General features: G+C 38.9%; 1 protein-coding gene across 4 annotated transcripts in view; it reads left to right on the top strand.

Annotated features, from left to right (window-relative positions):
* CNIH3 (cornichon family AMPA receptor auxiliary protein 3) overlaps positions 1-21,180 on the top strand; it is a 61,279-nt gene extending 40,099 nt beyond the window's left edge. The window contains exons 5-7 of one of the 4 annotated variants that reach the window (XR_014953982.1): positions 1,318-1,461; positions 3,161-3,653; positions 4,338-8,644. Coding sequence is in view for 1 of the 4 variants with exons in the window: in XM_031504269.3 (XP_031360129.1) it covers positions 1,318-1,461; positions 3,161-3,188 (172 nt within the window). In the remaining 3 variants the exon portion in view is untranslated. Of the gene's footprint in view, positions 1-1,317; positions 1,462-3,160 lie in introns of all 4 variants that reach the window. The other 3 variants (XR_004147979.3, XR_014953981.1, XM_031504269.3) reach the window with 3 other exon arrangements.
* The last annotated feature ends 3,885 nt before the right edge of the window (positions 21,181-25,065 follow it).

Here is a 25,065-nt window from a genome sequence, read left to right as displayed (position 1 = left end):
GCTAAATGAAATGAAGCTACAAGTGCTTTTCTCCCGATTGTTCTGCTTCAGTAAAAAAGATGTCTTATGCTGCTCCTTTGCTGAGGGTTAACAACCCTTCGTGTGACAATGAGCCCCATTTAAAAACTTTCTAAAAATAAATATATCCAAGAGGAAAATGGTCAGATTCTAACTAATGATATCAACTTTTGGAGAAAACTTTTGATTCTATCTTTTTTCTATGATTCTTCATATGCTTTGCTATAAATACTCTATAATTACTGCTGTTTTAACCACAGGCAGATTTGAGGTCATTGTGTCAAGTTCTGCACAGAACCATGGGAAGACACTGTCTAATATCTGCATCCAAATGAAGAGTATTAAACAAGATTTCACCTGTGGTTCTCCATAAAAGAACCTGCAATCTTATTAGAGGTCGTAAATGGATGTGACTAACAATGGTAGGGAGAAAGGAAAAGTTATTTTGAGAACATCTCCTTTCAAAGTAGTGCTGCTGGTCACTTGCTTGCTGTTTTTATATCTTCCTGTCTATCTATCCATCTGTAAGCAACCAGCAATGTTCTGCTTACTTTGTCAAAGCAGCAGAAATAACAATATTTCCTCTGATTTGTGCTGATCTTAGGGCTGTTCATTAATTTTGTTGAGGACTTTTATTTTTGTTTTGCTTTTGCTTTTTCCTGCAAACTGAGACAAAAGCCCCTTTTCCAAAGAAGGTCTTCTGTCATGATTTTCTCAAACATTCAGTCATTACTGAGAATAATTAGAAATTTCTCCTATGTAAGAAGAAAAATATTTTCGGAAGAAAATTATTTGGATGATAAATTCTTGAGCAGTGCCATATGTAGAAAACATTGGTCAGCCACTTCTTACAGTACTCCATATTGGCTTTTTTCCTTTTCAGAGTTGGAGGAACTTAGCTACCAGTTGGTTGGGACTATCACCTTACATCATGTCTGAAATCAGTTGTGTAGGTGCAGTAAAAGCCCCGTAATCCTTCCTCTACTCTGTGATCACAAACCACCATATATTGTCACTCATAACGTGTGAGTTATCAGTGGATAAGCCAGAAATAACTCTGTAGGAAGGGGAAATGTTTTGATCTGAAGAATTAATAGAATGCAGAAAATCCACATTCATTAATTGCTTGGTTCAGTAAGAAAGGAGTGCTTAGACTAGCATCCTGATTTTTACAATGTCTGGAAACAGAGACTTGAGAAAGAAAGGGATATTCCTCCTATATTATGGAAGATGTGTGTATCTGCATGTACTTAATAGAGATTATTACAGAGTCATTCCAGGTGTCTCCTGCTCTTTCAGGTATTTTCGTTGCCCAGCAGATAGCTCAGAGCTGGCATATGATCCACCTGCAGTCATGAACGCAGACACCTTGAGTTACTGCCAGAAAGAGGCCTGGTGTAAGCTGGCCTTCTACCTCCTTTCCTTCTTCTACTATCTCTACTGGTAAGTCTGGCCATTTCACTAAGAGAACAGTAGCTGCTTTTCATTTCACTTGTGGAATTGCATTTAGGAATGACTGGAACCAATTGGACAACTTCCTCAGTCTCATAAAAGGTTGCTTCTGCTGTTGATTCAGGGAAGCACTCCCACTGATTGCTGGCACTTCAGTACAGAATATTTAGTGTTTACCTAAGGCCTGAGTCAGGCCTCAGTGCCAACCAAAGGAAATAACTTTTGCTTCTCTGTGTGGTCTTTTAGGATGGGTGGAATAGCGAATGTTGTGCCAATGGCATTACATCAAATAAAAAAAACTATAATTCCTTATTATTTAAGAGGACCATAAGAAAAATACTATACCTTTGTTGTGGTAATACTTAAGATGGTAAATAAATGGGTATATAGATGTTGGGTGGAAACATGGGATGCACCATGCCTCTAATAATTCCTACAGGCTCCCTTTCATGACAGGGCAAAGCCTGTGCATGATCCAAACCCCTAATTAAAGTACATTCATGGAGATAGGCACACCAGTTGGGCATTGTCCCCCTGCCCCTTTCAGTTGTCACATTTCAGTGCACAGGCACAAATGCCCAGTGCAAAAATAGGTCAGGGTCATTTAAGGTAAGGCCTTGCCAGGATCCCAGTGGTTTTAGTCACCCCTGTAATCACACCATGAAAACTACTGGACAAGAAACTCTAACACACTTTAAATGGAGGTGATGTTTAGCTGTCTTTCTTCTACTCCTTCCTCTGTGATGTATTTGCATAGAGTTGCCTCTTCAAGCCATTCTTGCATGTAGTCATCCCTCTGCAAGTCAGGTGTGTGTTCTGGTGGAAGAAAAGTATGTTTTTCTCCTCTAATTACTGGTGTCTTACCTGTTCTGCTGTTCCCCACATCTTGAGGAGTCACTGCTGCATGTTGTTGCTTCTCAATATTCCTTTTAAATGCTATTGAGGTTTGTGGAAAAAAACATTTTTTAACTCCACATTTTGTATTGGTATCAAAGTCAGCTCTGTAGTGTGGTGTAGCATTTCTCCTGAGACTTTACTGCTGTGCAGCTTCCTCTGAGCCCTTCAATCTAAAATACGGCCACCATCCAAAATCCACTGCCTGGTGCTAGATAAAGTAGTATAAACAGACATTTTTTCAATGCTTTCCTAGGTATTGGCAGAATTAGAATTGCAGCAAAATGGAGCTGTGGCAATATATACTGTTTTCTCTGATTTTCAGAGTTGCATTTAACATGTAGGGATTCAGTCCAGCTGCTGGCTGCATTTTTTGTTTTTTCTAGTGCACAGAGTTTTTTTTCCAAAGGAATCAAAACAATGCAGTTTCATGGAAAACCTTGCCTGCCCTACCGAGAGTTGCTGGTTGAAGTTTAGAGATCAAACACGCTAAAGCAAAATGGTTTTGTTTCTTCGCTGTTCAAATCCAGACATCAGACTGAGCTTTAAAAAGCTCAAACACAGCTTGTGGTGCAGTAGGATGTCGATAATGAATTTGTTATTTCTTGAGTGCCTTTTGATACCCATCTTGAATACACCATAATTAAGATGCTTTAGAAAGATAGAAGGAATGCAAAGGAAAGCACAGGCCATTACAGTCAGACCTGAGGAACAGACAGCAAAGGGTTATAACAATCAAAGTGCTCTGCATGCTTCAAAGGGATACTTTCATATTGTGTCTTTCTTTTGCATTCAGCATGATCTACACTCTGGTGAGCTCTTAACTGAAAGATCATTGCCAAGGACTGAAAACAACAAAGGCTGGAGGTGCAAGGACGAGTGAACCAAGGGATGCATGATTAAAAAAAGCAAAGATGAAAACTTTGAACCCAAGCAGTAAATACAGTGCATGAAAGAGAGATCCAGCAAAGAGAAGCAGAATACCATGGAAGAATGGCTAAGTTAATTCTGTTTGTCTCCTGTTTCTCAATGCATTGCAGCAAATGATTTTCAAATCCCAAGCAAACAAAAAAAATTGCAACAACGTGGGCCAGATTATACAACTATTCACCTTTGCAGGGATAATGCTGCTTGGTTTAGTGGATTCATTAAAACTATAATGCCTATAGTCCCTGCTGTCTTCCAGGAAGCAACATTTCTTTTCTTAAGGACTATTCTGGACTAAGGAAGCACAGGACAAGATGATCCTACACAGAAAGAAGAGCTGTACAACATTCTGAAAACAAGCAGTGAGTGGACTTTAGATGAGATGTGTGGCTGTCCTGCAGGGCTATTCTCATGGCACTAGTCAAACAGGGATGTCAAATCTCATGGAACTGCTTCAGTGGTTTTAGTTTTTTGGTTTTTTCCCCAGCCAAAACAACAATAACAAAAGAATTTGCAGTTTCAGTATTCTATATTCTAACTATATGCTATTCCTGCAGGTGAACATCCAGGATATTTCTGTACTTCATTTGTGATATGCCAACACCATACAGTGAGATGTAGAAATATATTGGGTTTAACCTAATCAGGCCAAGCACTTATGAGAATAGTGTTCCTCTGACTGAAAAAAAAAAAAAACCAAAACCACAAACCAGGTAAAAACTGCATAAATTTAAAGAGGATTGTAACATAGTTATTATATTCATCACAATGCTGGATAGCGAATACTGGACCAGCTAATTGTGGTCTGTATTTCTGTTTTGCAGTTTTACTTGTGCTGTAAAATTTAAGCTGGAACAAATACACAAAACGTCTTTGTCTTGTATGAGTTTCCTATTGAAAGATGTTCAGTTTTTTATAATTTAAATGTTTTAAAATTTTGTCATATAATTCTCATTCTAATTCATTTATATGGGCTGCATATCTTTATACATATATATGTATATACAAATATATACCTACATAAATACAATCTATTTACATTTTAGGTCCATCTGTTTGACAAGTCAAAGGCATCAAGTGTCCAGAACTGCTGCTAAATATATTTCAGTGCCGATCCAGGTGAACCCAGACTCATTCCCTCAAAGTCACTGGTGCTGTGGGTAGTAGCAAGGCTGTAAACTCGAGACTGATACCAGAGCTTTCACAGACATTGCTTGGCTCTAGCACTGGAAATGAGCTGATAAGGTGGGTTTCTACCAGAGGTGGGCAAAGAACAGCGTGGAGAGGCCCATCTGTCCCCTGGCTTCTTCACAGCTGGTCCTGTTAGCACGAGCTCACTGCTCACCACGTTTGTTCTGGATATTGAGAGCCAGTAGACAGAGCCTGTACCAAGCTCTGAGGTGTTTTGAGGCTGGGCACAGCAGTTCAGCTGGAGAGATGCAGTCTCACAATGGCTGCTGAGTCATCCCATGTCTGGCATGTTCCCTGTGGAGCTGGAGTTACTGTGTGCCTGCAGTGCCAGGACTCACTCTGGTTTGGTCTGGCTACATTAACAGCATTAAATCCTGTTAACCAGCAAAATACAGTGGCTGCATGCTAACTCTGCTCCTGAACCATGCTAGCTCCCAAATCCTGCCTTGGCAAAGCTTGGAATGGGCTGTACAAGCATTATACTGGGGTCATTCTAACAATATTTATATGAAGTTGTCCTAAGGGCTGACATTCTTTAATTTACAGTAGTTTCATTCCTTAATTTTCAGTAGTTTTTACTGGATGCATTTTATCTTCATACAATGTAGTATAACCAGTTCTAGAAGCATAAGGCTGCCAAATCAGATGTTGGGAAGCTGATTTGTACTCTGGTGGTTCACAGGTTTGGATTTCACCCACCACAGAGGTGGCTGAACTGCTCTTGAAATCACACTGACCCTGCAGACAATACAGAGATGTTCTCTTGGAGTGAGCCTGAGCTAAGGAACTTCACTGCATAATTACAGAGCTAACAGATGAAGCTCTGTTGCAGTAGAATAATTAGTGCACAATCCATGAAAAGCTGATGATTGTAACTGATTTTCTTTTCTGCATCCTAACTAAAGCATCTAGTTCTACAGCAGTACAGGAACTGAATTCACAAGAGCAAATCACAGTGAATAACTTCTAGGTGTCTTGCTACCTCATAAAACTTTCATCTCTGAGCAGGTGACTGAATCTTTCTCTGCATCTTCTAGGATTTCATAGGAGATGAAAAGAAATTACTTCAGGTTCCCTATATTCAAAATACATGCTTTCAAGTCAGTTTCATTGAAAGACTTGGAATTTTGTGAGGTTGGATGGGTGAAAGTATGATCACTTCTTGCCTGAAAACACACAGGTTTCAAATCCTGAGGTTCAGGAATGAGCTGGACTGGTAGGAGGTCAATTATTTGCGTGCAGGGCTGAGTAGAATCTCTGTGAGTTTTTGTAACTGGCATTGGCCTGTAATTTTTGACTTTGGACAAAAAGCAATTGTGTATGTGGGTTCTGAGTGTAATCTCAGGGGACTTCAAGGACTGGATTGGATATGCTTGGTCATTTGAAAGAGGTTCTCTATTTCAGGCAACATCATCAATACACTTACCAAACTCTACTGGAAAGCAGAACACTTCATTTGATCCTACTACTGCCTTGAGTTTCCAGGATTTCACTGCTCTGGTACTTGATTTTTATTTTTTTTTTTTTTTATTTCCAGAATAAATTTATTCTTAGATAATTTATTCTACTTGCTTTTGAGCCAACATTAGCCTACTTACACTTTCTCTCATGCTGCTTAAGATTTCGATATACAGAGAAAGAAGTCCTTTTCACCCTCCATTCTGTTAAAAGTGAACTGTCTTGTGTCCTCCCATAGAAAACTCTATGTCTTCTTTAAAGAGTTTTTCTGTTGTCTTTCCAGTCAAATAAATCTTTCTTAAGAGTGGATAATCACAGCTGGTCAGAGCATTCTGGAGAGTATCTCACTCTAATTAGTCCTTGCTGTGAATGGTCAATGAAAGCTAACAGTCTCAGTTCTTTTCAATAATACTTATTCAAAAAAGTAATCACAGAGCTCTCAATAGCATTATGTTTTTCTTTGATATAAATCTTAAAGCTGATGGAAAAACTGATTAATACTGTGTTCCCTTTCATTGAATTTAGTCTGCAGAGCCAGGAGTTAGATTTGATGATCCTTGTGGGTCCCTTCCAGCTCAGGAGATTCTGTGATTCTGCTTTAACCAAAGCAAGGGAAGAATAGAAAAGAATACTGTGATCTTTGGTCACAAGGAAGTGTCTTCCCCATGTCACACTTTTGAGGGAGAAACAATCTATGCTATCCTTTTTGTCTCCAGGTCCTCCTTGTTGGTTAGTGGAGGCTGGAGATTTCTTCTGCAAGCCTGCTTTCTTCCTGTCTCTTTTCCCAGAAGGCTGAATGTCATTATTTAGGAGCAGAGTTCTCTTCTTTTCACAGAGAGAAGAATCTTCTGGGATTTTTCTGATGGTACAGATAAATCCCAGAAAACACATCATCACCCTTTGCTCCTTCAGGAGCAGGTGTGAAATGAGCACGTTCTTAAATGAGTATTCATTTTCCCCAACTGCACCATCTGTGAAGTGAAAGAGGTGATACTTACATACTTACCTTGTCAACTCTTCCATACATGTACTCTTTTTTTTTTTTCCTTTTTTTTTTTTTTTTCCCAGTAACTGTTGAATCTGCTTAAAAGAAAAAGGTAAGAGGTGGAATAAAATGGGAGAGCATGAGACCTGGATGAGCTGCTTACCAAAGAGGCATCTACACAGTGTGCTCGCCTTTAGCTGCCTGTTCCTGGAAGGGATGAAAGGCAAGGTCTCCTATTTATAGTCAGGTAATTGCAGTGATGCTGAATAAATTGTTGCTGCTCTGACTGTTTCAGTTTCAAGTACAGCAAATCAGTGCTGATAGCAGAATGCTTCGCCTACAAATAATTAACTGTACTTAAGCTGTCAGAAATGTTTTTCCATCTGCTTCCTTGAGCCGTATTCTTCCTTTTGCACTAAGCCCCTCAAAGAGAAAGAAAAACTTCTTCAACCCACACCTTACAGAAACTCAGAAACTGCTCTGAGGTTGTTATGATCTGGCAATGCTGTTGGGGTCATGAGTAATTCTACACTGTTAGCAAGGGTATTAGCAATCTATTGCTTTTCCTTTCTCCATTCCATCCCCACAGAGGTATTTTTGCAAAAAAAAAATTGAAAAATCACAGCGCATGATCCAAAATCCTTGAATTTACTGGGGGTTATTTGTTGTTTCCATTTAATGGCCATTCCCTCTATGTGGGGAATAGGTTCACACTGGAAAGTCTCTAGACTTTTGTTGGTAGGATCCTATAGATCTTGATACCACATCCATTAAACTGAATTATGTTAATAGAAAGGGAACCTGCATTTTTGAGGGATAAGGGTAAAATTTCAATGCTTATGCTAAGCTCCCACAGAAAGTTATACCAACTTGGTAAAAATATGGCTACATGGAAGCTGATGAAAATCATACCTTTTGTTTCATGTGAGCCCCATGTAACACTGCGTATTTTCTACCAAGAGATTGGTGGAAATTAAAAATAGAAAAAAAACCCAGACAAATGCCAGAAGTTTAGTTCATCAAAAATGTTATTGGATGTTAGAAAAGCTTGAGTTGCTACAAATAGAACAGAAGATGAGAAGGTCAAAAGAAACCAAGAGTTGATTTTTTTTATTCTTTGGGAAGCAACAAATACTAGGCTGCCATCCATGCTGCACTGAACTTTACATTTGTGATCTCAGTCCAGATTCCTGCTCTGGTGAGTTTTTCCATCATCCATTGCTCATGAACACATTGCTCTGATTTATTTTTTTTTCTGCTCAGTAACGCAGTTGCAGGTGGGAAGGAGGAAAAATTCTCCTGTGAAATACCATATTGCCCTTCTTTTCTCCCAGAAAACGTGAACATGCTGTAACAAAATTCTGATGATGTGTTTCAGTGGTACACTTCAACCAAAAAATGAAGTTTTTTGCTGCAAACAATATTTTGATGCAATTAAATAAACCACAGGTCTAGAAATATTTTTTAGTGCTTGCACACTTGAAGTAGTTATTTTATTACCTCTAATTGCTGGCCAACTTCCCATGTAAGAGAAAATATGCTTCTGTGGCCCAGCTCTGTGACTTTCTGTGACATCAAACTCTCAGTAAAACTCTGAGGAATGTAAAGTGCTTTTTAATATTTTTTTTCTAATAATGGATCCCCATATTTGAATAATATGTTATGGCAATGGAATATAGCATTAAAAGCCAACATATCTTGTTTAGTCTAAATCTCAAAGAGTTGTTGCTCCTTTTTTCCTATAAATTATCCCTAATATCACCAGTCTCCTGACAGACCTGAAGAAATTTTCCTGTCCCACTGTTCTGACAGTTTTGGTCTTTTTAAACAGATTTGCACCCAGTGATCAACAATGTGAAATGCTGACTGGAAAGAACTTTTACAACCCCAAGATTATGGAAACATTTTAAATAACACAAAAGTCATCCAGTCTCTTATGGAATGGCTCTCACCTGTGCATAGTAATGTAAAGTACCAAGCACTTAATAGTGCAACTAATACATAGTACAAGTCCTGTAGAACAAGCAAAGCAGGATTTCTCTCTGTGTTCTACGAGCTCTTGTGAGATGGAGGCATTTCTCTCTCTGAGTAGTGCCTGGTACTGCACAGCTGGAATTGGGAATTACACATCTAGATGATATTATAATCCTAAATAATGAATACTTTTTCTCATGGGAGGAAACAATGGAATTCAGTGGAATTAGTCAAAATGCATTTGTTCCACTGCCACCAAGATGGGTACCTGACCTGGGCTGGTGTTGTGCCTCAGGGCCTGCTGACAAACTGAAGTGTGCATCACCCTCTGAATGCATGTGGGCTGTAATTTGATGCTGCCAGAAAGCACTAAAATGTAAAGAACAGTGATCAAAACTGCTCCCCATTTCAAAATTTTACACCCTTCTAATTCATTTTGGCTTTGCCCATTTATCCTCCTTCTTTATCACACACTGGATCCTGTTTCACGCATCTTTCAGAGCTGCATTTAAAACAAACCCAGTGCGACTGAAACAGTGGCGCTGGTTCTAATCCAAATCCTTCATCTGCTTGTGGATATTTATTTGAGAATAAAATTATCCTAGTTTGGTTGTAACTAGGTACAAATGGAAATTAGCTATTTTGATAGGCATCCTTTCATCCTAGAAAATTAATAAAGCTGCATTTGTACAGGAATTTGATGTTTAAATGTGCATTACACAGATTTGTTATTAGCCTAGATCAGCAGCATAGAAGTTGCCTCAATCTGGAAAAGGATGATAAATTTTTGTAGGCTGCAGAGCAGCAGAGTTGTGTTCAAGGGAGGAACATGTCCCATTTACAGGCACTGGTGTAACCTTTCATGGTGGGGTCATGCAGATTGCTGGTGGGCATTTGGCCCCTTTTAACCCTTGTTTCATCCACTACAGATTATATCACCCTTGAATTTTTCCACCTAACATTTTGATTCTAGATCCTCGAGTTCAGCCCTGAAGCAGGCTTTTTTTAATACATATTGATATATGTTTATGTTGTCTAAGACATTGCATGAGATGAACTCTAAAGGAATATAAAGTGGGTTTTATATCCCCTTTATTGTCTGTTTATAGGCTTTTAAATACTTTAGTCTTTAATTATGTGCTCCTTGATATGCACATACCCACACAGGCTATCTAAAAACTAAATAAATTCTTGTCTGTTAATATAATGAACAAAGGAAATGCTCTTCTGTTATCTTTGTGTCTTATCTGCCACATAAAGCAGGTCCAAACAGTAACATTACTTACAGGATTATACTAAACAAGAAAAGAAAGCTGTATTTCTAACATGTTAATTCAGAATACATTTTTGACAAGTGCTGCTGGCAGGTTCAGAGTTGCTGCTGTGGGATCATTGTAAGCCATGCCACCTCAGGTCATTTGAGAGCCTTTTCTCAAGGGATGTCAAAGATATTCCCTGAATGTGCTCTTTCTCTGAATCTTTGGCCTTGAAAACATAGATGCAGTTAGCAAGGTCTGCAGGAGAAAACAAAAGCTGATTAGTCCTGCCTGTCACCCAGAGCACTGTCATAATCCCAGCAGCATTCAATGCTTTAGTTTTGAATACCTGTGGAGGAATCTGTTGAATTTTCTAGCATGTGTTTGCCTTATGAGAGCAGCCAGTGCCCCTTTATGTTAATTATTAAATAAGATTGTTAAGTTGTATTGGAAAATGTGACTAATTCTTTCAAAACCTGTTGCCTTTAAGTAGAAGCAGTATTTATCCTCCAAAAGCTTCCTGAAGTGGTAGTGGCAGCAGCAGAATTTTAATGTACCCTCTCTCATTCATCATTTGAAGTCTACAACAACAAGTGATGAATCTTTGATGAACCTTGTCACGCTTCCTTTGGATTGTAATAGCAGTTTTATAAGCTTCAAAGAAGTTCAGAAGTAATTTGCTATGACTGTATCTACTTTTTTTTTTAAATCTATGAGCACTCAGCCCAGCACTGATACATCACTGGATTAGAAAGCCTTGTCCCTGTGTTTCTGTTGTAAATGAAAACCTGTGTGCCATATATTACAAGTATATTTTCCAGAGAAATCCCAATAAAAGCTGCCAGACCACAGAGATCCCTTTAAATAAATAAATAAATAAATAAATAATAAATCTATTGATAGTATCTAGAGACAATCTCTTATTCTGGAGCACTGGAAGCAATTATGAATTGATGATGCTTCTTTTTATTTGATTGTAGGGCTCTGTTTTTTCTCTGCAGCATGCTTTGACACCCATGAAACACACTTCTATCTCCAGCAGATAGGGGTAGAGATTTTATCAGAGATAAAGAGTGTGTTCTCAAATGAGGACATTACTTTTGTCATTTCTTGTTTTGTCATCCTGTTTTTGTGCCTTGCTGTGCTAGAGGCTAGAGTCGGAACTACTGAGCACACTGTTTACTGTTAACACAACCTTTGCAGTCACCACTATTGTTGGCTACAAAAATAACTTGCCCTTTTAAAAGAAGTTTGCTCTGAAACTTTATGACTTGCAGAAACTCTGGATATAGTTTCTATCCAGAATTAAAGCACATCTGCACGGCTGCCATGTTTCAAGCCTTTCAAAATGACAGAGCAACCAGTCTACAAAAGATTCCTGGCACTCTGCAAAGCCCAAATGGAGCAGAGCTGCTTTGCCACGTCCTTGCCAATGACTGAGGGCGATGTGCTCTTGGTTGGACTCCATCCTGTCTTGCTGATTCTGGCTGCTGGAATGGTTCCCAACGGGGAACTGCTGGCCAGGCTGAGATCAGCTCTCTTACCCTGTTAAATGATGGGCTACTCTGCCAGCTCTAGCTGTGTTTCCCCAGTGGTTCAGTTCAGCAATACATCAAAGGGATGCAGCAACACTGGAGAGGTACAGCAAAAATATACAGGTTGTTTTGTGGGTTTCTGCTGGTTGGTGGTGAGGCTACAGACTCCTTAAATCGTCTCAGGGCAGGCAGGTATGTATCAATTCTACCCAAATACAAATATTTCCGTTTCAGTCACCGATGACTTAACAAGGCTTTATGAGCAGAGGTAAGTGTATCAGGGAAACTTCTTCATCAATAGTGGGTGAAAGAGGTGACCAAACGATACTGGAAGTGTTATGTTCTCTTTTAAGCCTGACTTTGAGTCTGCAGTTGCTCCAGAATGTTCAGAAAACTCTCACAGTGTCAGTCTTTGTAATTTAGCTAGGAGATCGGCAAGACAGAAGATCCTGATGTATCACCTTTACAATATTAATTATCAAATTCTGTGATGAGTAACAATATCTTTTGTTAGTGAGCAATACCAGAGTTCTTTGTGCTTCTGCACCTATTTTTATATGCCTCATCTCGCTTTTTGTGATGCCATAGCTGCATGTATTTTTGGCTGGGGTGATATCAACATTTTCATATTCTCTGTGTTATTCATTGTTCTACTTCACATGCAGCTGTGCGTGGTTTTCTTTTTCCTATATTTAAATTGCAGCTGTCATGCAGGAGTCTTCCCTGAGCTCTCCAACTCTGATAACCTGTTGGGCAGATACCCAGCTGGGCAGATTGAACTGAGATTGGTCCAGTTGGGCCAATTCCTTACTTGGATTTGGAATCCAAAACAGCTACTTTTAAAAGTGAAATACCTTGCAATCTCTGCTCTGGCTTCTGATTCTGCAGAAGACAAGTACACCCCCAAATGGAAATATCGCTCATCCCAATTTCTTAAGCCAGGAGATGCAGATTTGGGAGTGGGAGAGGCAGAGGGAGAGGAGGACCACAGAAGTGGATGGAGAAAATTAACCTTGGAGGGAAGCAGGAGAGTATGACAAAAGCAAAACATCTGTTCTTCCCAAACAGCCAGTTTTGTTCCTCCAATCTGAGGAGGCTGCTTTGTTTTAATAATCAGTGTTATGGGTAGGTGGTCATCTGAACAGGCCCACCAAACCTTTTTTGGGGTAGATTTTTTGTGTCATTGCTGCAAATGTGATAAGCAGATGATCTATTGTACTCTGACACAGGCTCAGTGTGTAATGATCGCCAACTGGCCTAAAATTTCTATGCTGCTGTTATTTCATCCCTGCCATAGAGATTAAAATACAGTATCTCGACACCACATTGTCAGGTTTATCTATAGCTTGCAAAAGAATTTGAATGCATCAAGTGTGGCACATTTCACTAATAAATAAATCCTTTTCTAATGAATAGAGGCAGCATACTTTAATATTTCAAATACTTGACAGGGGAGCCTCGGTTTATTTCTGGTTCCCCTAGTGACTTATTGTCAATGAGGCATCACTTCATTTTTAAGAACACTGATTTTTCCCTCTCTTCAAATTTGGTTGAGTGTTGAAACATCCTGCTTTGTGATGTATAAGGAAATTTCCAGATGGAGAATACCAGAGAGGAAAGCACATTATCACAGCTCACAAGTGCTGCGTACCCTTCAGAGGATTTTGAATGGTTAACAAATTGCATGTCTTCTTATGAAAACTGCCTTGGCAGCAGAAGTCTTAAAAATGGCACTGTGAAAATGATGGCATTGTTTTTAGGAAATTGTAAATCCTTATTTGCATAATAGCCCAAGTTCATCTGCTCAGATCCTGCTTGCAAGAAAACCAATGCATTTTGTTGGGTTGTGACAAAGGGCACAGAAGTTTTCCAGGTCTGACTGCAGGCTGGCTCCCAGGGTTATAATACTTGGCTGGCGGTTCTCAGAGTTACTTCATTTTATTCACATTCATCAAGTGAAGGGGGAGACAAAGACTCTCCTGTAATCCTGTAATTTGGGTTGGTGAAATCAATTCCCTGGAGGATCCCAGAATGAAAACTCATGTAATCAATATTGGGGCCTGACAAGTGATCAGTCATCTCAATTACCAAAGTGAGCTTTTGCTCTCAGCAGCACAGCAGGTTGAGCTCTGACTTACAGAAACAATTTCTTATAGTGGATCAAAGATCCATTAATTTTCATTTGGAGTATTTATTAGACAAGTTGGTCTTGCACAGTGGTATAGCAATTCCATTATATTTCTAGCCAAAATATTACAGTTAAAAACAAAAAACGCATTATATACTGGCTATTTATTATGATATCAGAAAGTTTGGTTTAACTTTTGATAAGTCCATAAGGAGATGTTCTAGTTCTGTTCTCTGAATTTTGAACAGCAGCTCCCAGGGTGGGACTGGGTGATTCTCACCAGTGATGTGCTAACACATAAATTTCCAGAGCTCTTTAAAATCCTGGGGTGAAGAACAAAATTGAGTTAAAGTTGATTTGGTTTGGATTTCATTTATTGTAGGAATTGCAAGTCCCTTCCTATCTCCATAGCAGCAAATATTTCAAAGGCAATATCTATAAACTTTTACTATCTTATCTTTTTCTCTGAAACAATTGTAAGAGTAGAATTACTCTTAATTTTCTACATTAAATTTACTGTCTGAGACCAAGCTGTGCTGGATCCTGAACAACTCAATTTTATATCTCTGTTCTCAGACAAAATAATTTTGGTTTTACAATGAGATTGAACTCTTCATTTGGTTATTTGTAATTTAAGAATATTCTGCCTAGGTCCTAATTTGGCTTTCTTGTTTCCAAGTTCCTTCCAGTCATTTGCAGAGGGAAAGGTTTATAAACTCTTGCTAAAGACAAGAGGTGAAAAATAAGAAACAAATACTAATTTCTGTTTATAAATTTAAAAGATATTATGTTATTGAAAAAAGTTTTTCTCTATTTATCTCTGTTGCACTGGTAGTATCTTGTGGAAAATACTCTGGCTCAGTTTACACAGGAGCTAATTGATGATTAGCCTGATGCAGCCAGAGGACAGCTTCACTTCCCTGCTGTTTTTTGGGGTTTTTTTTGCCTCTAAGCAGCTCAGGAAAGGCAAAAGGAAGAAGCTGTACTGCTAAAACCACTGAAAAATGGGAAAAAAGGTGAAAAACACACATGCACAAAAGACCCCCGCAAACACAAAAAATCTAGAGATGCTCTGATAAACCTTATCCCTGTTTCATGATGGAGATTCAAGAAGTCAGAGGGGTGAATGACTAAGTCTGGGCTTCAAAATATGTCCCTCCAACTTCTTTAAAAATTCCACCTTACTGATGAGGTATTTGCTGCCTGCTTGAGGACTGTGATGGTCCAAGTCCCTCATCCCAAAAAATGCTGACATTTGGCACATTGGGCATTAAACAGCAGGTAAGGGAGGAACTAAACAAAGCCATCAGCTATCCCCTGAGCTATCACTATCACTCTATCACTCTCAGCTATCCACCAAGCACATCAAACATTCTCAGAGAGATTTAAAGAATAATGACACTATTTGCCTAATTACTTGCATAGTTAACTGATTGTTTTGACAGTAAAATTACTTTAATTTAGATATCTGATCACATAGGACATTATTTTTTTTTACCTTTTTTAATTCATCACTTCTTGCCCTGCTACCATTCCATTCTGTGTTCCCATGGAGTTTAATCCTCATGTCTCTAAAATATTAAAACCACTTGAGGCACAAGGTCAATGTAGCCATACAGACAGTGAATGCTAATGCAGATGCTGTGCTTCATATCCGGACTGAGGCTTCCAGGAGGAGGAGGGATCAGGAAACCTTTCAAGTGCTGCACCAACATCGACAGCTTTATTATAATGTAAATCAAATAAGAGGAAACATGTTTAACAAAACATCAGAGTTTGCTGGAGTTTTTTTGTTATTTAGGAAATACCACATTCGAAATGGAATTTAAATTTGTGGTTTGTATTAAGTGGATGCCTAAATGCAGCTGTACAGTGATGTATACAGGGAGTTAACTGTTAGAACACTTGTGTGAATGGCAAAATCTGTGTACAAACCATCATGTGTAACAGACTGTGACTTATTTCTTGGCATGTAAAGCTGCCTATGTGGAATTCAGAGTTGCCTGGCAAGGGTCAGCAGCTGCAGCTTCCAAGAGCTGCTGTTGCACTTATGTATTACCACAGTAGCTGAGTAGAACTCAAATATTTGGTGGGTCCTCATATTGTCTCACTGAACTAGAAGGACCTGGTGATAAAGGCATTTATTCAGCATCTGTCTCTGGGATCAGGAGGAAAGAATAAAGGTAGGGAGAGAAGCAGGCAAATAATCAGGCAAAATTAATTGATGGAAGAGAGGCAAAAATCCACTTGACAATGGAGAAGGACAGACAGGTAGCCAGGGGAATTTGAAATTATAAATAAATCTATTCTGTCTGTCCATTATATGTCCCACTGCTCATCTGAGTTCCAAGAAAACGCAATTCCAAGCATGGAGATTGGGAAGATTGTAATTATTCAGAGCACAGGAGCGAAATAATCGTGACGAGTGCTGAACTGGAGCTTGCTCATTTCAATTTCTAATCAGACCTGTGCATGGCACAGAATAAACGATAATTATAAGCACTGCAGGAGCTTGTTGCTGTCATGACTGAAGTCTGATCATTCTGTATCTGTTATTTAATTAAATTTGCTTATAAATCCCACATTGAAGATAAGACCTAAAGTTGTTCTTTTAATCCATCAAAAATTCTTGGCCCAAACTGCTCCGTCATGCTTTCTTCCCCGGAAAAACCAGCTAGTAGTTAAATCTGTTATTTTTATTGTAACAGTCTGCTCCTTTCAAACTCATTCATGCATTGAAGCCAAAGGCTGAGTATTCCACAGTGACTTAAATTTTGACTTGTTTTTATTAAGTGTAACGGGTCTGATTAGCTATTTATGGAGGCAATCATACAGCCATTGGTGCAGAGCATCTGAATACTTTCAACAGTACCAAAATGATCAGGATTTCCAGCCTTAGGGGATTGTATTTCTGATTTCAGGTTTAACAGCTTGGAGGCTGTACAGAAATCGTGCAAGCACAAGCACCTCACAAGTTCTTTCCCAGCTTGAGAAAGGTCTGTAGATGGAAGTTTGGGGCAGAAGAACAGTTCAGAGAACCAGTGAGGCTCAGCTCTGCCACTGCTCAGACTTTGGCCTCTGGGGGTTTTTTTGACTTTTTTCTCCCTTTGTTTTTTTGTTCATTAACTTCAACATAGCCTGAATTTTACATAAAGAATTGAAGGGACTCAGCAGTGAAAGTGGTCACTTCTTTGAAGGGTTTGTGCTTCTAGCCATCAGTGACTACTAAATGCTAGTATTTCTTACCTTCTTGAGGAGAAGCCTTAACATTCTAGATTTCCCTTTTGTTAAAAATCAAGAATTATGTCCCTAGAGGTGGTGTTGAGCCAACATTTTTCTTTAAAAGAATTAATTTACCTTTTGCATATTATTGTTTTTTTTTTCCCAGACTGACTTATGATGGTTTTATTCTTCTTACAGTTTTGATATCTTTTTTCCCCATCTCAAAATGCAAACTATCAACTGATGATGTTTATATGGCTTGATAAAACTCCCTTTTTTTCTTTTTGCCAGCAAAATGTATCCTGACACATAAACTAATTGAAATTAACTTCACATAATGGTCATTTGTCATAAAAACTGTTTCCTAATATTAATCACAGAATGTTTTTTATTGGAATGGATCTTTAAGATCACTCAGTTCTAACACCCCTGCCATGGGCAGGAGCACGTTTTCCTAGACCAGGTTGCTCAAAGCCACATCCAGCCTGGCCTTGAGCACTTCCAGGGATGGGGCATCCACAGATTCTCTGGGAAACCTGTGCCTGTGCCTCACCACCCTCACAGCAAAGAATGTTATCCTAATAGCTCACCTGAACCTACCTGCTTTCAGGTAGAAACATTCCCCCTTGTCCTGTTCCTAACTCCAGGTCTGCAGTCCCTGCCTCTGCATCTGGTGCTGTTTGTTATCACAAGCTGCTTGATGGGAAAAGGGCTGATTAGAATTTGTGATGGTCTTTGAGAAGTAAAGTGGTTTCACAGTGGTCTGGCATATTTTATGGGTTTCATATGATACATTCTCTCTTAACTACAAAGGATCCTTCAAGTAAAAATAACCTTTGTTCTTGGAATTCATTAACACATGCAGCACAGAGGCTGCCACACCTCTACATGTTTATGTCCATATTTTAATTGGCACTGGACTGCACTGAGATATCAATTTCAGTTGGCTAAATCCAATTTATATACGAGATGTGAGTACAGACCTCTGTATTGTTTTAATTAATGTGGTCTCTGTCCAACTAGTGTTCATAAAACAAATAATTTATTATAGCTTGCACTCAACTTTCTTGTTTTTCAAAGAAAAACATTTTATTCAACTACTTTAATAGTCTTTAATGAAGGTTAATTGCATAGTTACAGTAATGTATTGTCCACTTTGTGAAAAAATTGCAATTAAATAAGGATAAGATTTTGGATGAGAAACCTATAATTTTAAATTAATAACAACAGTAAATGACAAAATTCGGTACAAATTCAGTTTCATCACTTCCAGCTTGACCACATCTCCTGTACTCTTCTCCAGTTACCACTGTGGCAAGTTTAAATGTTTAAATGTGTCCAGGTCAAGCCTAGAAAATTTACTTTTCTATTTCTAATGCCAGAAAGGCCCCTATGCTTTTCTGCTTAACTTAGCCTAGAGGCAGTTTTTCATACTCAATTTTTTTTTTTTTTTTTTTCCCTCCCAAGCATAATAGTTCATAAATTTTCTCATGCATTTTCCTTTTTTGATGCAGCCAGAGCAAAGAATTCCCATATTCCCAGGATTGCAGGGAGATGAGAGTTGTTATTCTGCTGAAGGGGGGGAAGAGGGCAGGTCCTGATGTGTTTGATATATCACGTGTGTGTGTGTGAAGCCATGCATGGGTGAGGAACAAAGCACTCCTACCTAACAAAGCTGCTCTCCTGCTGGCTCTTGGGAAGGGGAATGTGATGCTGCAGAGCATTTTGGTGTGTTTCTTTGGTTTTGTCGGGGCAAACTTGCCAGGAAAACAATGCCTTTTGCACTCAGGAGCTAGTGATCATTGTAATAAATTGTCTAAAAAGCACAACTACCAAGGAAAGATTTTCTAGCTGCTTTATTTTGAGCATGAACATAGATACACACTGCCCAAATACTTCATGATTAATTAATGTTTTGTGAGTCTGAAGCCCCTTAATTAGACCAACAGTTTGACTGCATTCAACAATTTAGGATGTAATTTATATTAGAAATGCCCATAGTAATTATCAAGACTGGAAAAAAAGACGACCCAGACAGGATTTAACTCAAAAATTGTCAGCAAAAGAAATTAAATAAACACTCAATGTTCCTGGGAGATGAGAAAAGTAAGTTCCTGATCACTCCCTCACTGGGAGATTTTAGGCAGAACTGGTTTGTCGTGCTAATTCAAGGATTGCTTCCTGATATTAAACCCCCCCCTTTCCTTGTCCTCTACATAGTTTCAAATTGTGAAATCCTTTAAGAGTATACCTGTAATATCAGTGAAAACCTGCCAGATTTCTACATAAAAATAACTGTGTCTCAGAAAGTGACCTTTGTATACATCTTCTAGAGGAAGCAGCTATAAATCATTAACTATCTAATAAGAATTTACTCAATACATTAATCATAATTAACTTTTGGGGGTTTTTAAACAGCTTGTCTTAGGGTATGTGATCCCAGGCTCATGTCTATGGCACAACGAAGCACAGAAGCACCAAGGCAGATGGGGGAAGCCCAAATAACTCAGAGGTTATTTCCTTAGGGGGGGTGTGACACATTACAGACACCAAACTCCATGTCTGGCTGTTGTCCTGAGGGAGGGGACTCTGTTCTGTGTTTGTGTTTGCATTTCAGTGCTGGGGACCGTGGGTCACAACAGGGGCCACTGTCTCTGTGCCCACAGTGGAAGGGATGGGGGTCCCCAGCTGCTGCCTGGTGCATGTGCCAGGGGTGAGCACAGCTAACCCTAACCCTGTTGTGAGTCTGGGTCGTGCACTGGAGAGATCAGCATCAAAGGTGGCTGCTGCAGGGACCAGGTGGTCCAAGGCAGCTCCCAGAGAGAGCCTGGGTCTGGGGCTGACTGACACAAGTTTGTAGGTCTGTTTCTCTCTGTGGGGGGAAATGGGGCTGAAAGGATCCAAGGGCCAGCTGCTGGGGCCATGATGTGTGTGCATGTTTGGATTTTCCACTACTGGACCCTCCTCCTGATGGTCCAGAGGGGAGCAGGATGAGGCCATTGGTGCTGCCCTGTGCATGCAGGAGTGTGTCTGGCTGAGGGAAGGTGTGTGGGTGTTTATTTATCATCACCTTGCATGAGGAACGTTGCTGGTGTCTCCCAGTTACTCTGAAGGTGAACTTTCCTGTACATCACCTCCACTGAGTACTGTGGGGGAGAGGGACCAGAGCTGAGGCAAATGTGTGGATAATAAAAGCAGGATACCCTTGGATCTTTCCCTTTCCCTGTGGATGATCTATGCCAACAGCAGCAACCTTTTACTGGATTACAAATACACAGTTTGCTCTATGAATATAAAAATTATTCATGATGCTGCTTTCAGCTCAAGTCTTCCAGCCCAGAGAAATGAGGACATTGATGGGCATGAATAATCAATCAGTGGTATATATCTTTGTCAGCTCAATAGTTTTTCAGGGATCTGGAAATGAAAATGAGAAAAAAAATTTCTATGACCGTGTTTGTATTTATGCATTAATGGCTGACATTTTAAATTATTATTTAATATTTCTATTCAAGGCACCAGGCATTTAGTCATTTGATTGCCCAGACTCTTCCTCAGAATTGCATCAGGTTTATGAATAACCTGTAATGACAGATGGCAAAGGGCATTTTCTGACAGCTATTGATTTCCCTGGAGTTGCTGAGGGATACAGGCAAATAGCTCCATAACCATCCATGGGAGGATTGCAATACTGTCTTCTCAAAATAAAATCCTGGGATAACAACTTACTAAATTTTCCTCTTCCCCTGAATATTTTTCCTAGTTTTGCTCTTTCAGAATCTCTTGAGGTTCTGTGGAATGGAAACTGTCTGCTTTTATTTGCTGCTTTAAACATGTTTCAGTAATAAAGAAAGCCATAGTCGGCTGTGGACCAACATTTTCCCAATATATTGGCAAAATACTTTCCTGTGAAGAATTTCAGTGTGTTACATGCAACACATGCATTTTCTGAAACAAAAAATCCCAAGAGCTGGACCAGGGACCTGACTGCAGATTTGTTGCCAATATGTGCTTCTTCCTTCTGGCTTTTTCAAAACTTGCAATGCAGAACATTTTAGTGGAGTCCAACATAAGCAGCTTGTCTAGCAAAGTATGTGAAATCCGTGCTTTTAAAGAAAATAAAACTCATCTATCTTCTTTTGTTAGTAGTGTTTGAAGTATATCCTAAGACTTCCATTTGTGTGTTCTAGACTAGCCCAGCAGATCACTAGAAATTAAGTTTCAGGTCAGCAGAGCTGATGCACATCAGCATTTGTGGGTACATTTTAAACTAAACTAAGAAAACAAAATGAATCCTGCACAAGGCAAGGCCATCAACAGCCATAACAGTTTGTTTTAAAATAATTGGGATTTTCTGCCTTTTAGGGCAAAAGCTCAGCTCTCATAAAATGGAAAATTTTCATATAGGTTTTTAAAATCACTAAGTGGTGTTTATTTGAAAATCACAGTCTACATGGCTTTTTTTTTCTTAGTTTTAATTTTTTTTTTAGTAGGAGTTACCTTATTGTTGCTAATTGTTGCTAACCTCTGTGTAATGTTTAGGCAGCCTTCCAGTTGCCAGCAGGAAATGGTCTGCCAGCTGAGCTAACCACAAGGCTGACCAGGTTGTCCAATTCTGAAGGCATTTTTTGTGCTGCTGGTACCTGCAAACTGAGAAAGAAATTAATTTATATGAATTTCACACTAACATACTTAAATTTAACTAAAGCTTTAATAAAGGAATGATAATAGCATTTTGATAAAATTAATAAGAGTGCAGAACAGTACTGCCAAGCTTCCATAAGGACATATATTTTGATCAGGGAACAGTTGGATCTGCTGTCTTGTGAGTTCTGATGCAGCATGCTTAGAGTTTTGTTCACAAGTCTCTGTATCTCTGCCACCCCCTTTTTGCTCTAGCAGCAGACACAGGCTATAAATGCACTTCCTACAGGAGCAGGAAAAATCAATACACAATTCAGGAAGTTTCTCTTCCAGGCCAGAATCCCATTGCACAAAAGAAAGACAGGGGGAGCACTGGTTATATAAAAATACATAGCAAAAAAGTCACTCTATTCCTTATCTTTTTTCTTCTCCTGGTATTTATTTGCCATAACTTCTTGGTTCATGCACATTTAACAGCCTGTTCTTTTGGAGGGTGATTTCAGGTCTTTGACCAAAAAAAGCAGATTTCCTGACATGCCATCAGTCTGAGCCAGATGCCACAGCTACCTCAGCATTCTCAGTATGGCTCTTTCAGACACCTTCAGCCTCAAAGCTGTCCATGAACTTTCCATGTTTTTGTTCAGGGACTAATCAGAAAGAACAGGACCAGCAACCACTTTTCAGCAAGATGGGACAGAGAGGAGCTGATAACAGAGCAGTGATTACTTCTGCCCAGATAACAGTGTACAATTATTATCTAGATATCAATGAATTTACTGATTATCTGGCAGAGACCACAGTCACTTCCTTGTACATATCTGGGACAAATTTGTCCCACAACAGTTCATAGATGCAGGAAACAACATGGCCTAGGATAGACAAGCAAGTGCTCATCTCCATCATGAGACTGTCACAATTAGAAACCCAGATCTGGAGGAAGTGTAAATTGGCCAAATGTTAACATGGTCCTATAAATTACATTTTTTGCCTAGAATAAATTTTGATGTTTGCATATTTACCCTTCCCTAAGTCAAGACTGGACAGCTTTTTTTCTTTTTTTTTGTTTAACTAATCTATTCTCTACCTCAGACCTAGTGCTGCACAACTGGTCTGCTCTTATCTTACTTGGCCCAGGAGATCAGTAGAATCTTCCTCAGTAACAGCCCTCATTCATTATGAATTATATATTCTGTGTGATAACATGCAATCCAATATGAGAAGTTATTCCAAAATAGAAGACAACTGCAAACCTGTCTGGAAAGAAGGACTGTGGTATTTAACAATTATCTTGGATTTGAGTCTATGAATGGAGACTTTATCTTCAAAGTTTAGGTTGATTTTGGGAGTAGGAGCTAACTGTTGCATAAACCCTTTCTTCACAGTCTCACAGTTAGAGTTCTTACAGAAACTTGTCAGAAAAATCTAAAAAAAGGAGTGGAGAACGAGACTGTACAAGTGGATGGCACTTGTACTTCTTATGTGCTAAAAAGAGCTTTGCTTTCCGAAAAGAGGCAAGAGAGCAAAATACACAAATATTAAATAAGTTCTACTGAAACTAATGAAGACTGTCATTTTCCTAAACTGTGCTTTAATACTGCCTAATCACTCCCCAGAAATATTTCCATCTTCAATTTTCATGCTTGGATTCCTCCTCTCAGCTTCCTCTCAAGTCACCTATTAATTAAACAAGATTATTAGCAGCAAGTGTCGTGATGCAAGCCAGAACACAGGTCCTTACTGATCAAATAATTTATGGTGTATGGGATGCAGTCCTTTCTCATGGCTCAGAACAGATAAAAATTGAGGCTCCATTACACAAAACATCATTTTTCACAAGCTGAGAAGTTCACATCTACAGCTTTCATATACGTTTAGATGCAAGGGATCAATTAATTCAAAATTCATTAAGTAGAAACTTCAAATGTTTAAATAGAGAATTTACAGTAAAACACCCTACATGTTGTTTTAACCCAATCTAAAAAAATGCAGGACTTGAGGTGTTCTGTAAGAAAGCACCAAAAATGACAGGTCTGTAGTTGGATTTTAAGCAAAACCACTCTTCTTCTAAATTCCCATATTTTTTTACTGAGTATTCCTGTGCCTGCAGGAAAAGGCCTCACAATAAAATGCAGCCTTTGAAATTTTCCTTACAAGGTTCCTAGGAGGATGACTTTCACTCCCACCACTGTATAGGCATTAAATATGTAATCAAAATGTACCCATATGACAACTTTCCAGGCAGAAGCCAGCCCAAAAAAAAAAAAAAAAAAAAAAAAAAAATTAAAATGCCCTGCATAAAAATACTGTGAATCTAGGATTATCCTGTGGATACCAAACTCATCCAACCAAAGAGCAAAAAAGAAAGTAGTGCAAAAACAACTTTAACACTTGAATAGAGTCTCTACAGACTCCTATACTCTACTACAATATTTTGGGTTTGGACCACTGGTACATCGCCTCTAATCTCGCCATGGTACTACAGTGCCCAGGTCCAGAGATCTGCCCAGAACTGCACATGCAGCAGCACTTTCTTTAATTTATTTCTTTAATTTATGAGTGCAGGAGCTAACCTGGCCCCCAGAATTAGCAGAATTCTGGCCACAAGTTTTAATTATCTGAATTTGAACTTCTGGGCACCTGGATTTAGCAAGGGTTCAGGGACATACATACTTTTGTGTTTAACTTTACTTGCACAGTGTATAACTGTAAAATCTCAGTCAGACTTTTAGTATAATGGAACTACAGCTAGGAGGATATCCTTCATCCTGACAGTAAAAAAAACAACTATTGAATTAAATCTGCAGCAGTGGCTCGTCACTATGCCCTCAGTATGAGCTGCATCCTTGAGATCAGCACGCCTCATTAGAAATCAGGTGGTGTTTGGATATTTGCTTCTGCAGTGCTGCAAATTAAAAGTAGTTGACAAATTAAAAACAGTTAATTGTGCACTAAGTGGCAAATTAAGCATTTATCTGCTTTGAAAAAATTAATCATGGGAAACTATGAAGGCAAGTGCACTTACTGCAATAAGCACAATTTAGATAAAAGAACACATGTTTCTGTATGGAGGCCAACAAGAAAAACCAAGAATTTCTGAGCATTTTAATCCTTATATTTTATTTACACTATCTATGTAAATTATAAAGGAGCTGGAAAAGATATTTTGAGGATTTTTAAAAAATCCTAAATCCAGACAAAATAGTCATCTAAAAAAATCCAGTTCAGCAAGACCATTGTATTTTTTTAACCACCAAAATATTAATACAGAGGAAAAAAGCAATGAAAACCAAGAAAGAACCAAGGTCTTCAATCCTGATTTGCAAGTATCACTGAGATTTTCTTAGTTTCCCAATTGAGGTCCCCCTTTTCCATTTCCTTACC

Source organism: Lonchura striata, chromosome 3, assembly GCF_050655825.1.
Source record: "Lonchura striata isolate lonStrDom1 chromosome 3, ASM5065582v1, whole genome shotgun sequence".
Classification (NCBI taxonomy): Eukaryota; Metazoa; Chordata; class Aves; order Passeriformes; family Estrildidae; genus Lonchura; species Lonchura striata.
The sequence above is the reverse complement of the archived record's forward strand: the minus strand, read 5'-3'. Positions and strand labels throughout refer to the sequence as shown.